This window comes from Drosophila ananassae, chromosome 3R (assembly GCF_017639315.1).
Source record: "Drosophila ananassae strain 14024-0371.13 chromosome 3R, ASM1763931v2, whole genome shotgun sequence".
NCBI lineage: Eukaryota > Metazoa > Arthropoda > Insecta > Diptera > Drosophilidae > Drosophila > Drosophila ananassae.
This window is the reverse complement of record NC_057930.1, coordinates 28,231,609-28,246,855: the sequence shown is the minus strand read 5'-3', so window position 1 is coordinate 28,246,855 and position 15,247 is coordinate 28,231,609. Positions and strand designations below refer to the sequence as shown.

The 15,247-nt window shown below is 39.9% G+C and overlaps 1 protein-coding gene across 1 annotated transcript; it reads left to right on the top strand.

The window, feature by feature from the left end:
* Positions 1-2,227: 2,227 nt before the first annotated feature.
* On the top strand, positions 2,228-3,362 carry LOC6497787. Its single transcript, XM_001961416.4, has one exon. It carries the CDS (start codon positions 2,369-2,371, stop codon positions 3,245-3,247), a length of 879 nt encoding a protein of 292 aa, XP_001961452.1. The 5' UTR covers positions 2,228-2,368; the 3' UTR covers positions 3,248-3,362.
* Positions 3,363-15,247: the final 11,885 nt, after the last annotated feature.

The window sequence follows — 15,247 nt, the reverse complement described above, 5'->3', positions numbered from 1 at the left end:
AATTTTAATTCCCATTAAAAGCGTAAATTTAAGAGAGGTATTGGATAATTATGAATATTTAACTATATAAATTAATTAGCTGATAACCTAAACTCTAATAAAAGAAATAGCCTGAATACCCTTGGGGAAAAAAGAAAAAAATTCTTATCAGGTAAAACTTCACCAATTAATACGTAAAAACAACCTAACCATTTCAAACCCTGATAGAAAGGTCAAGCGATTTGAAACTTCAATCATCCCGAAGCTTTTTTAGAGCGATATTATTTCCGTATATTTTTAAACAAATCCATTTGAAATGCAACTTTTGCGCTAACGCATAAATCTTCAACACAAATTGCAAACAAGGGGGCAGAAAATAAGGCAGCAAAGCGTAGCTGCGAAGCATCTGAAGCATGTGTTGTGCCACTCCATATAGATACATAGATACATACTGTATAAAAGTGTGTATCCAGATGGCTGTTTGTATATATTGTCGCAACATCAGTCAGGATTAGTTGTAGAACTTTGCCAGTGCGACTACTAGTCGTTGCCGTCTTGTTTGCCATGCTGTAACCGTCACGCAGAATGCTCCAGCTTGCTGCCGGTTGTACCCGTACTTCTTACCCCACACCCCACGCTCCTTACCCCCTACCAGCAACTACTATACATCCATACCACCCAGAACCCACCGCCCTGCCACCCATCTAGGTTAGCCTTGTCCTTGTGCTGTGTCTTGTCCTGTTTGAGTTTTCTGCGCCAGCGTTGTTGTAACTAGGTTTTGCTGTTTGTCTTGTCTGTTCCCGCTAAATGTGGGTATGTGGAAAGTTGCTCGCCTTCTGTTTGCCTAACTCATTCCTGTCGAAAAGGCTAGGGAATTAGTTAAGCAATTGCGCCAAAAGTTCTATCAAATGCAAATTGAAATATTTCGCACAAACCCGATTCAGATAACTTACTAATTAGTCCAGTCTATAAATGATACTCGATGCTGGTCAAAGAACACAAGCAATAATGTACACACATATATTATGATTCATGGAAAATTTTAGCTAATGAGGTAAGATTTATTACTGCTCCCATCTCTTCATTTAGGGTCACATGGGGTCACTCCTTTCGCCTAAAGAGAAGCTCACATAATTACAACACACTTTGTCTGAGAGAGATCAAAAGTAAAAATAGAAGGTTTTGGTAAAAATAAGTAAGAAAGCGTTAGTCCCAAGGACAGAATTGGACATTAGGCCTCAAAATGCGAATTAAACAAAAGTAGGTAGTGAATAATTGCATTTTTTTTTGGAAAAATTTGACATACATATGTTACTCTTGTAAATATTTCGCAGGTTCATCTAAAATGCTGTCTTATACGATCAGCTCTTATCAATACCATTATATTCAAGTGACGGCACACGTCGAAACGGTATGTTCTAATTCAAGTGAACTCACAATAAATTTGTTTCTTGGAATTATAATTTAAACTGAGAATACTTGATTAAAATTGAAAGTGAAAAAATGAATTTGATGTGTAACATGTACATTCGGATTCTTAAACAACATTAAAGTTTATACATAACACGGTCAAACTTACTAAAAACACCATCTAAGCAAAGCCCCTTAAATTAATTAGCCAAAATAGCTAGTTCATGTAGCAAAATGCGTTTGTCGCGCTTTTCTTATAAAATTGTAGACTTGTGCGGGTCGTTTCATTGATTTATGGCTGCTAATTTCAACGTACGATACTCAGAGTATTAAATAATAAACCCCAACCGCTGAACGCCCCTTGATCCCGCCTCCAGCAAGGACTACTTCACGCCACACCCCCTGCCCAACCCCAATTCCAGCTGCAATGATGGGCGAGACGCCATGGAATATGAGCTCCCACCACGACGCCCCGGCAGACTTTACAAGTGTTTTCCTCTATTTTATTGGCTAACTCGGATCGGGGGTTCTGGGGGCTGCCCCGGGCTTGTAATGAAATTAAAGGCGTAATGCAATACAGCTGGCAAAGTTTTCTCAGCGGTTATTTCCATGGGTGCTCGTTATTCTTACTCCATTCCCTGCCAGAGGCCCTCGTCGCTTCTCTCGACAGGCATTAAATTTAATTACTATCTCCGTTTTTTGCAGAATATAAACTTAGATACCTCTTTATGTTTTTTCGGTCATGCTTTCGGAACAAATCATTTTACAACTAATACAATTTAATGCATTGTGTAGAGTTTAACTTTTTTTTCAACTGATCGTTGATGGGGCCTTTATTGAAATAAATTTTTTGGTAAAATTACAATGAATTGAACTTTGTGTCAAAGAAAGGCTCTCGATTTATTAAAAAAAATAAGCTCAGTATTTAAAAAGCATTCGGGTACGCCAAAAAAAGTAAAATTAGTACATAGTTTTCACGATGAATTCTCGCCGGGATTTGCAGCCGATCGATTTGACCGTAGAGCCGTCAAGCTCGTGCACATCTTCGATTAACAACGCCCAGCCAGTGGCCACGTCCACCCCATCTAGGGTAAGCCGCAACAATTCAGAAACTTCAGCGACTATGAAAGTTAATCCGGAGACGAAGCTGATGCGGGTGGCGCAGCCGTTGATGTTGCAGGAGCCGGAACCACAACCGAGGTCATCGAAAACTCCGAATGCCGGGTGCAGAATTCCACGGACATACGCCCAGATCCGAGGACGAGGACCCATTCGAGCCCCCCAATCTTCTGTGAAAGCTGCGAAGACTCCCAGAAAGCCAGCTACCCCGAAAACAACTAGAACTCCCTCGAAGGTACCATATTCCCCCAGGGTGGCTAAGCCACAGCCAAGAGGCATTGTGGAAGACACTGTGATGGAGGACGCTCCCATTAGTATTCAGGTGGGTCGCAAACGGCGGGCTTCCCCTTTACCCAGCCCACCTCAAAAAGTCGTCAAACGATTAAACGGCAGTGGCAGATCACCGCCCCGACGACCTCGCCTGGAGGCATTCAGCATCAATATGAGGTCACCCTTCACCATGATGCGCAATCAGGAAATGCGTCGCCTGATTATTGACGACAGCGATGAGGACAATAAAAAAGTAGTTCGACAAAATTTACGCCAGAGAAATGCTCCGAAGCTAGAAGTAGCCAAGTTACAGGAGCCGCTGGACAAACAGCCCAAGGTGGAGACTAACATGATTTCCATTATGAAAGTGGAACCGGGCAGAACATACTGCGATGCCGGAACCAATACCACAACAGCCGATTTTCCAAAAACTAAAGCGGAACCCCAGTGGGGTTGTAAACTCATGTAAATTTTAGCACAATTGTATTCCCAAAAACCTATATTTTTCGGCAAACTGAGATTCGTTTTTTCGCTGTAAATTTTCTAAGTTTATATAAACTTATTAAAATTTATTGCACTCAGGGCTTATTACAATTGCTTCATTTCTGGGTAGTTTACTTGTCGCATTTAGGTTTTCACGATTTTAAGCGTATAATCACAAAATAAATAAACATAATGTGCGGAAATTTGAAACAAGAAAGTCAAATTCTACTATGTGTAATTTAGTTTATTTCTATTAAAAAATACTTCTTTGATTTGATTTGAATTTTTAAGCTACTCCTATTTAAGCCCTAGTAACTAAGTATATATCTCAAAACCACCGATAAAGTAGAGTGTCTCCTAGCCCAATCATGATTACATAATCTACACTTTTGCAGACAATAAAGTTCTTTCAGCGCACTTTGTAAGCCGGCAAAATTTACTGAAATTGTATTATCACGTTGCACACAGCTAATTTCCACACAGATCCCGACGGCGCGGCAGTGGAAAAGCGGGGGCTGTGGAGGAGCGAAGCCAAAGAAAAAGAAAACTATATTCTATTGTATTTGCACAATAAACTTGGCAGCCGTCGCCTATATATATTATTGCGTTTCCTGCAACTTGTTTGTTTGTGTGTGTGCTTGCAACTGCAGCTATCTGCGGGAAATAGTAATGAGATGCAAGTGTAATCAGCACAGGAAAAAATTAATTAATAATTTATGGAATAAGCAAACACGCAATAAAAATAGCTATACTCCCCGAAAAAAAGTATTACGGTTTTAGAATCTCTGCTTAAATCTCTGCCTAAGTTCTTTGATTATGAAAAACATTTTTTTTCCTGTGCAACTGCGGAGCATAAAAACGCAACCGGCGACTGCGGTTCAATGGGCGAAAAGGAAGAGGTTTTCGGGGCGGCACGGCATATAAAGAAATTTGCATGGATTTTGAATGTAATAAGCAAAATGTGACTGCAAAATCCAATTTGTAATGAGAAAAGTAGTGGAGAATTGTCTGTGCGCATGCGCCTGCGAATGAGGCTGCTACAAAAATATTGCAGCATATTTCTAGGCGTATTTATGGGTTGCGCTTAGTTGCCGTCACATAGCATGATGGTGGGCAACAAGGGCTTGGGGCAGGGGGACGGAAGTGCGCGTGCTAAAATTATGCAATACAATTATGCGACCGGGTCTGCAACTTTTTGTTTGCATGTGTACTATATCTGTGTATATCTATGCGCTTTGTGCCTGGATACGTGACTGGTTTTTGGGCTTAAGCTGTGGATCTCCCAATTTGTTTGCGGCTGGTTTGTGTTTCTTTGCCACTATTTTTATGTACATTGCTTCAACTACAAAGGGATTTGTTCTGAAAAGTTCTTTCTACGATGCGAAACTCTGCAAAATGGTCTTAGCTGACCATGGTCATGGTCTTATTGGCTCACGGTACAAGCAGTTTCTTGTCTGTGGAATATCCGGCACTACCCGGTAAATCCTTTCTTCAATGAACACTCAACATTTTATTCCTCATAAGAAACTGAAACAAAATCGTTCTTTTCTTACTCTGTCTAATTTTATGGCTAACATGCGCCGAAAAGTATAATATGATTCACACGTAACACAAACAGACCAGCCGGTCAGGACTACAGAAGGCCATGCGACGGGAGGACATTTCTGTTTACAATTCATAAGCAATTTCCGACTGGCGACAAGGCGGGGTTTATTTTACTGGGCTTCCCATGCTGGGAAATCAACCTCTGCACACGAATTTTTAATTATTTTGTTGCATTGTCATTTCAGCTTGGAGTTTTGCTTTGGCCACCCAAATAAACAAGGTCCTTTGGTCCAAGGGCCACTTTGTAATGGGGAGGAGGAAGGACACCAGGAACTCAAGGATAGCATTATTCCCTCTCGAGCAGCTCATTCTCCTTTTTTGTTTAATTGCAAAACGTGATTTTCTTTTTGTTTGGTTCTCTCTTTTTCTGCCGGACAACATTCACGCTTTATGTTAATTTGGTTGTGTGTCGTTCTTAACTTAAATTATGGAAGAGCAACGAAATTGTTCCGATTTTTTTTGCTGCCTGTTTTGGGGTGCCTGTGTATTGTGACAGCTGGTATGCATCAAAGGTGTCGTAAAATAAAAATTCATAAATATTTAGTGCACGTTTTATTAGTTGCCACCACATTGACGCTGCTGGGCTAACCTTGAGGCCACTTTGGCGGAATCATTTAAATGTTTTGTATAATTTCTCTTTTGTTTTCCAGCCTAGGGCTAAGGAAAATATTCCATAGATTGATGGATTTATTTATAAGAGAATTTTACGCCATGATTTATACTTGATTGGATAGTTTACTTAAAAGGCTAAAAACAAGATTGTTAAACCTTAACTATTAACCAACATTTCTAATTTATTTGCCCTTGCCACTTAACATTTACCATACGCATCAATCATACGCACTGTGGACCCAACACAGAATGCCATTCCAAGACCGCCTTGAAAGGGGACTACGAATCAAATCCATTGAACCGCAACTGCTATGTCAAACAATTTCATGCCAGCGGAAATCTTTGAAAGTTAATTTTCGACACACGAACAAACAGAACAGTCAAGACGACTCGCTCACCCATTCGGGGCGAGAAAATTGTGCGACTTCGACAGACTTCAAAGCGTCAATAAGCAGACAAATACAATCCAAAGGGAAGGGGCGGGCAGCCAGGTGGGCGTGTCCAATGGAAATGGCCCGGCAGTCTGGCAAACAAGCTAACTGATAACGGAAGCAGGCAATGCACGTGTTTACCTCTGGATATTTGGCAGGGAATCAGGGAGTGGGCAGCCGCCTCCTTCTCCCGCCCCCCAGACAGTGCTGTCTGCTCCTGTCTGTTTGTCCTGTCGCAGGACGATAATGAGGATGCGATGGGGCAAGAGACGAGGATGAACTGAGGGGCGCTGCGGATGCCCCTGGCCGATGCTGATGTCACACATTCATGGTCATTTTGCTGAGTCAATCGTTTGAAAAATTTATGTTGCCTTCAAAAGCAAAATTTGCCATCGCCGTCGTTTGATTCCTCGACACAGTCCCACTCCCACACAAAATGCTGGTGCAGAAAGAGATGGTGCAGCAGAGGGTGAAAGAGAGGGAGGAGATATCCAATAGATGCGGTTCATTTAACTTGACTGAATGTGCATCGCCTGCCAACCTGGCTCCATTCCGATAGCAATATACCGTCTGGCCGGATCGGGTTTCGGCCTTCTCGTCCGTGGCTCCGAACTCAATTCATGTTTATGAAGTGCTGATGTGTGTCTGATTTAATTGAAATTTGATGCACTTTTCGATGCCTGGCTTCAAAGTCAGCAAATGTGCTTCGTTAAACTGCAGCCATGTTTAACCACTTAATCAGGGCACTTATGCAGAAGTCATGGGCTTCCACTGGGATCACCTTATTAAATTAATTGCTTATTTGTGTACTAATAAACTTGAAGAATATAAATTCCCCGCTTGCTGGACATTCGCTAACCGCCAAAGTGTTCCCATTTTAATGCGCTTAAATCTGCTGGCAAACGAAAAGGACCAAAATGTGGGCGGGTAACTGTCAGCGGCAGCCACTGGCAAACCATAACCTTGAATTTTCGCATGTTGCCCCCAACCAAGCGCCTTACTAAATAAAAAAAATATATAGCAGGAGGGAAAGTGAGTGAGAAAAGAGAAAACCGAGGGGTAAAACTTAACAAGTTCACTTAGAAGAAATTAAGTTTTCAGCGTTTATGTTAGGAAAACGGCAAAGAAAACTTTCTTAATGAAGCGACGACAATGTGGTGAGCAATGAAGAAATGTAAGGAAAAATTTCAGTTCTAAGAAACTCCAAGAAGTTTGCAATGAAAGCATATTAAATGAGGTCCCCTAGGATCAAAAGAGTTGCAGAAAGGGGGTCCAATGCCTTTACACAAATTCTCCGACAACTACTAAGATTATTTATTTAGTTCGAGAAAAAATTTAACTTTAAAGATGCATATACAATATATTACAAATCAAATCCTTTAATCCCGAACCCAAGCTAATGGGCATTAAAGCCTTTCCGAGAGGGGCAATACGTCTAATGTTTATTAATTATTTGCCAAGTGCTTTTGGATGGTGGCCCATCAATCCGCAGCACACCTGAAATTAACCTAATTTTTTATCCACTCAATGTTTTGGTTGCAAGTCAGGATGGAAGTGTAAAATAGGGGCTTGGTCCAAAAGGTTAGCCCGCCCCCAAACATAGGCACATACAGCCACACCTTGTTTTTAAACTTGGGGCAATTTTTTACCTTCGTACCTATCCACATACCTACATACTGACGGGGACCCCTGAGTACATTTGTGCGAAAAGCATCCACAGTTGGAAAAGTTTTCCAGGACTCGCCGGTCGCAACTGCTCTCCCGCAACACTGTTTTGGTTGCTGTGGATGGCGTTTTTCTTTAGTCTTACACTGGTTTCTTTTTTGGGGAAAATTTACTTTCTTGAAGATAAATTATATGAGCATTTCCCAAAGGTTAACGTGATAAATTTTCGGCAGCGTAAGCAAAATATTCCACACAGGAAACCCAAAAGTCTGGCTTCGATCCTGCGGCCAACTTACCAAAGAAGGAGCCTGCACATATGTGTGTGCGAGTGTGTCAGATAAATTGTTTATGTGTCTGTGGGGAAGCGATTAGTGTTAATGGGTTTCTCCGCCATCGTCTCTTTTCTTAAAAAATGTGTGATTTTTGGCATTATTTTTTGCGGGTTATTTGATTCAAACTTTCTTCTCAAATACTTTGGCTCGGCGTCTCAGAAATCGATAAGTGAACACAGACATGCCAGCGGTAGGGATCGGCAATGGACAGTTAGATAGACAGTCATGTGGGAAACAGTTCAGAACGTACCTCAACGTACGCTCGGATATATTTTCAATTTCTTTTTCAGCAGAACGCATCTAAAGTTTGCCCAATGCGCTTGCAGTGCTCAGATTGCAGTCCAGCATTACCAGGACAACAGGCAGGCAACAGGACGGGAAGGGAGAGTCCCCAAAGTGCCCTAGCCATTGTCATGGCATCGACTTTTGCTGGAATTTCATGTTTAAATGTCAATTTCTCAACGAGCCAAACTGACCAACGAGCAACCACTACCCCGGCATTCAGTTGTTGCTCTTCGCCCATCCCAAAGGCTCTTCTTCCATTTTCGGTTGTCCTTGCGCATTTGGCAGGCACAGCTGCAATGTATGTTGAGGCCATGGCATATATTTTTTAACGCCAGAGAGCTTGCTTTGGTTGGAGTTATTTTTTCAATTACTTTATTGTTGATAGGGGCGGAGTGGACCCTCAGATGTCCTCGAAGTTTCTCGTCCTTTATTTACTAACATTGAAGTGTAGGTGTTGTGATTTGTTGTCCAAAGGATTAGATCGACATATATTAGTTCCTTCAGATCGGTATAGCATGATCAAGATCATGCATGCATGATCAAGATCATGCTATTGGAAAAGTATAAACTTTTATTTAATACGAATAATTCGTTTTGCAAAAGCCAATCTAAGCTTAGAACTCATTCATAAGTACTTGCCCAACATTTGCAAAAATTAGAAGGTCCTTTATATCAATCAGGCAGCCAACCTCAACAACTCAATAAATCAACTGTCAACCACCAGTGGCCTTTCGCGTCCCTGCAAAAAAATGTTAACACAGCATACAATGTCAATCCTTTCGCCCGCGAATTGAACGACAAATTTAGACGGTTGGAGGCTTGACAATTAGCCTCGGACTGCGGGACTTTTGGTGGGGCATTGGGCTCTACTACTAATTTTCAATTTGCATGACACGCAGTCTGGCATCGATAGGCGGCATTGGTGATCCCCATGACGACGATTACATGGGGCAACGTTCGACCGGACTCGGCTATAAATAAGTTTGGCATTTTAATTGAAATGGGTTGGAGAGCGCCAGAGGCCGCGGGAATGACTACTTTTAATGAATTAAATGGATGTCGAAAATTTTATTTATAACAAGGGCCAGCACCCTTCAGTTGGCCACCAACCAAGATCCCAGCTCTGTCTGCCGGCATCACAGATATTAAATGAAATGAAGCAAATCCCATTGTCACCCGGTTTCGGGATTCGAAATTGGCAAATAATTGACAAGCTATTCGGGGCGTGTTGATTGGCAAAAACTAATGCCAGCTGGATACAGTGACGGGGAAACGAGGTGCTGGGCGCCCAACAGACGGCGGAGAAATCGATATACATTTGACTGATGGACAACGTGTCCGGGCCAGCTGAACAATGGAACCCTGAGTACCGAACACCCAACCGAGTCGCGTTGAGCCGAATTGAGCCACACGCAAGAAATAACGCAAAAAGGCAACCCTCGAGTATTTCGACTAATGAAGTATCCACTGCATATGATTTATATAGTTAAAATATATTTTGCTCTGGGCCTTAATCATCGGATGCTTATATTAAGACAAAAACTTTCTTTGAGTGTCCCCTAAAAAAATTATATATCAAAGCTAATATGAAAATCCAGAGAACAAATATACCCTATTCCTTAGTGAGAACAAAAAAAGACGTGACAAGACCGCATGAAACAAAGTGACATTAAGCCATTTCAACGCAAAGGGGATTTGCCTCGGCCCTTCATTTTCGACTTTCTTCACTCGGCATTGGCCTTTTTTTTTTGGTGTGGCAGGACAATATACTAATACGTATTCATACCCTATACATATTTGTACGTCGGAGGATCCGTGCACTTCATATAGATAAAATAGACCTGGGAGCACTGCATACATTTACCGCCCCCCACTTGACCAATTCGTCAGAACCAGAACACCACACTGACACCGTGCAGGCCACTGGCCATTGATGCGTTTTGTCTTGTTAAAATAATTGACAGGTGGTTGTAGGCTATGGCGAAGGCAATCTCTAAGAGATCTTAGGGACGGGGTATTAGTGGCGCTTATGACAATGCCGGGCAAATTGCGGGCATTGAAATTGATTGGCCGAGTTGTCCGCATCCATGTGTCGTGGCTTAAATGTAAGCGGGCTTTGTGCAATCGAAAAATGACGAGGTCTGCGGACTCGCAAATCATTAGGCTTTAACAAATTGTTTTTATTGAATATTCTATTCTTTTTGTGCAATCGAAAAATGACGAGGTCTGCGGACTCGCAAATCATTAGGCTTTAACAAATTGTTTTTATTGAATATTCTATTCTTTTTGATCAACTTATACCCTTTTCATTTAAACGTCATATGATTCACGTATTTTAGGCTGAAAACGATTTCTAATTTAGAAATTCTAAATAATATATGATGTCAAATATTAAAGAAAAACTAAACTAGTCCTTCACAAAATATATTCTTGAAGCGAAGAGACTCCAGGGTAAATATTTATCTAAATTAAATTAGAAGATCCAATCATGGCTGAAGATAATGGACAGACTGAGGAACGACGTTCCAGATAAAAAGCTTAGACCAAAGTGACTCGCCACAACGTCGAAATCAAATATTTTCATTGAATTTCATTCGAGACGTGTTCATGCAATTTTAATTAGTTTCCCAAGCTATAAATTATTCAATGCCACGTCGTTTCATGGGCATTGTAATGGATTTTTCTTTTTCCCATTTTTGGTTTTGCGCCATTCTCTTGTCTATTGGATGGAATGTGAAAAAATGTTAACAGAAAAGGCCATAGATCATGGCTAACAAGAAAGGAAAGCTAACTTCGAGCGGAGCCGAAGTTTATATACCCTTGCAGTTCAGTCGCAGTCCGCTAGGTGGCGCCACGCATCTTATATTATTAGATATGTAGCGGATCGTATATAGTTGGCCGATCCTTATGAAATTTGGCATATCGATTTATTTTGCCAAAAGAGTAATCTGTACCAAATCCCATCTTTCTAACTTAAAAAACATCAAAGTTATGCCAATTTCGATCGTTCTATGACAGCTATAGGATATAGTCGGCCGATCCTTATGAAATTTTGCACACAAGATTTTTTGGTCAAATATAACATGTGTGGAAAGTCCCAACCCTCTAACTTAAAAAACACCAAAGTTATGGCATTTCCGATCAATCAGTTATATGGCAGCTATAGGATATAGTCGACCGATCCCGGCCGTTCCGACTTATATACTGCCTGCAAAGGAAAGAAGGGTGTGTGCAAAGTTTCAACTCGATAGCTTTAAAACTGAGAGACTAGTTTGCGTAGAAACGGACAGACGGACAGACGGACAGACGGACAGACGGACAGACGGACATGCTCATATCGACTCAGGAGGTGATCCTGATCAAGAATATATATACTTTATAGGGTCGGAGATGTCTCCTTCACTGCGTTGCACACTTTTGACCAAAATTATAATACCCTCTGCAAGGGTATAAAAATGGCAGGAAATTTAAGTATAAAACTTAAAGAGTTTCAAATCAAAGTCATCTAAGAAGTATCAGAAACTGATATAGCCAATTAGTTATTACCAAGTTCATCAAGGTTTTAATATTCCTAGAGACATATCTAAATAATCCCATCATTTTAACTGGCCAAAGCTCTGTTGCAGTTGGGAAAGAGGATAAGTTTTAATTGACTTTCCGAATGCTATTTACCCGGAAGTCTCCATTCTGGCCATTCTGACAACTATTATTTTTAACAGGTAAAAATAAAATTACTACCTACTTACCAATTATTATTTCAAAAGTCAAGCTATGAGGAGGTTTGCTATATGGCCGTTTCAGGATAAAAATAGTTCAAAATCGTCAAAAAGACTAAGGGCCCTTCGCCCCACTGTGCATTTGCGACATCAGGAGAGATGCAATCAGAGGGGAAAATCTGCGGTTTCCAGCGTGTGTGTAGTTGTGCGTATTTTATGCTTTTGTGCCCTGCGCCAACTTAAATGCTAACTTATGTTTAGATTTTGCCCAAGCCCGAGTACCAGAAAAAAGACGGTGGCAGTAGCAAGAAGGGCAAGTGCTGAGAGTAGGGCCAACAGCTAAGCCGGTTGCCACATTGTTTGCCTTGTTGTATGTCGAGGTTTTTGGCAAGTGCAACTGCAACAGCACCAGCACCAGCAGGACCAACATCAACAGCAGTTGCTGGAGCAGCAGCAGTCAAATTGCAAAAGTTTCTTGCTTTAAGCATAAAATATTAATGTCTGCATTTAGTTTAGTTTTTGGCTGGGTTTTTAGTTACTTTCCGAGTTGAAGAAGATTTCTTTGTTGCAAGTTTGTCTAGCTGCAGTTTTAATAAAACGGTATTTGCCTGGCCAGAAACGAAAGCCCAAGCCGGCGGAAATCATGGCCTCAAATGTACCAAAATTCTTTATTCTTAATTAAATTGCTTGGAAGAGGGAGAAGAGAGCATTTGTGTGAATAGCGATTGCCAAAGTGAAATTTCAATCAATGTTAATTAAGGATAAACAAACGGATGTGAGCAAACATGCGTTGACTGGGAAATACTTTAATAATTGCCTAAATAGTTTTGGCTTCAGCCAAAGAACTACCAACTACAAAGAACTACTAAATTGCAAACACTCAAACATTTTATGTCTGAACTACAACACGTGTCTTAGACGTTTTATTTAATTAATATTCTCATTATTGGTACATTATGCGGGTTTTTGCTTTAGTTAATTAATTTTCTCAAGTCTCCAACATTGAAGAATAGTACGAATAACAGTGGTGAGCTTGGAGATTTTTTCCAATTATTCATGAGTAATATATTTATTTATTTGATGAATAATTTTAAGATCGCTTTGTTTCCCTAATTTCGAACTTTTTCCCGCAGACCTAAATCCCAAAACTATGATGTTTCTTGTTCCAAGACGCTTGTTAAGTCTATAATTTCAATTCCTATTGTTCTTTATTCAGGGAACTTTTGCGTAAACAAATGATTTCTGTTTACACACTCATTTCTCAACATGTTACCTATTTAAACTTTGTGGACAGGAAAATTTAATTAAAGCAAAAACACAGCTGCTCCTCAAGTGAACCCCAATAAAATCAACAGCAGTAAGAACATGAAAACTTAACAGGAAGTGAGGAAAAATAAAAGGAAAACCCAGACACTTGGCAATATTTTCAATTATAACTCAAGTTTATAAAGGAAAACTTGTGAACGAATTTGAGAGAGGTCCAGGAAAACAGGAAGGGAAACGGTCTAAATAGAAAAGCATAAACGCTGTTGAGTTACAAAAGCAAAAAAAACACAAAATTTTCAACAAACCCAAAACAATAATCTCTGAAAGCGAGGTATAAAAATAGCAGTCAGAAAATCAAACTCGAACAGAAGTCGAAGTCTCTGTATCCTTCATTTTTTTTATGGGTTTAAGTTATTTTTTTTTTAAACTAAAGAGAGAACAATTTTTTTTTTCTATTAATATATTTGTATTCATATATTTAAAATATGGTGAATAAGGTCTTTCCACTTCTCAATCTAATATTTATTTACAAAAAAATGTATACTTCTCCTTAAAGGGTATAACATTTCAGCTTCGAATATCAGTTAATTTGAAGAGTTCATTTTCCGGCTACCCTTATAGAGTGAAGCTGAGCAGGAAAGAATTTCCACTGCGAAATAAATTTACTAAAACAAATCAAAACTTTTCACATAACTTTCCCATCAATCGAGACTGAGGGTGTTTGGGAGGCATGTATGCCAAGTGTATCCTGTAAAGCCATAGCAAATTGTTGGATTGTGGATTTATAATCGTCCTCCCACCACACAAGAAAGGAGCATGAAGTCATGACACAGGTTCTGGTTCCAACCAGAAGTTTTATCATCACCATCTTCCCCTTGTTCTATTGGCCTTCAATATTGTTACGTACAAATTTTCTTTATTCTTCCTAAATTAAAAATATAAAAAAAAAAAACTCAATCGGTTCTCAGCGGAATACCTTAAATGACTTGTAGATCAATTCTCTACCGACTTCTCTTCCTCCATCAAAACATAAAAATAACGTTTTCTTTTACATTTTTCGTCAAATTTTTTGGACAGTCAGAATTTGTAATTTTGGAATTTGTAATATGAGGATCCAACAAATATCAACCAGTCTTTAGAGACTGTCAGGGTAATTTCCCAATTTAGAAACTCACCTCACATTTCGTTCCTATCTCAATCATCGTAATCATCTATATGATTTGGTCATTTTGACTGGGATTGAGTGAGAAATTACGGTCTGGGATGTGGGTTTTGGGGATGATGTGGGCGGGTCAACAACTTCTTTGTGTTGATGACGTGTCAACTTTTGTGGAACTGAAAACTTTGCGCAAAATGAAGCGACAAAGCGAAACCTTCGCAGCATAAAAAACTTACAAAAAGGAAAGGAAAACTGCACGATAAAGTTTTTTCTTTTTCTTTAAATTGAATTAACTTGAGAGCAGACCCGAAACGTTTGAGGGGAAACTGCCCTTTACACCGGCGGAAAACTTACGATGATTTATTTGCTTCACATGGCAAAGTTGAGTGTCACATTTTGCTCTTCTATCTCCGTTTAGTTTTGTCATTTTTTGTTTTTAACAGTAGTAAGAAACTAGGGGAAATATTGTATAAGCAATAGAATAAGAAATATGAAAGGATAGCCAATGTTTTTGTCTTAAAGGGGAAGGGCCTTAAATAAATCATTTCATAATTTTCGAAAATGTTTGGGGAAAAACAATTTTCAACGATTCTAAGCAAAGAGTCTCTTGATAGCTTTCAATTTTAAATGATTAACTTTATATGCTGTTCAGTTTTTTCCTATTTCCATCCTGTGTCATTTCATTTAATGGCCACAGCATCGGTTCATTATTAAAATTTTAAGTGGCACTCTTCAGTCTAACGAAACACAGCATCCAAATGCGGCACGTTAATGGTTCGTGCAACATTGCCCAGGTCATGGTGGTTAAGGCTCAATGAGGTGTTGCCATGATATAGTTGGCTTATTTGCTTGTTAAGGGAACTAGAGTTCCTGTTGTCCTGGCGGTTGAATTTTGCGGTAGAGAGGAGTAGTATT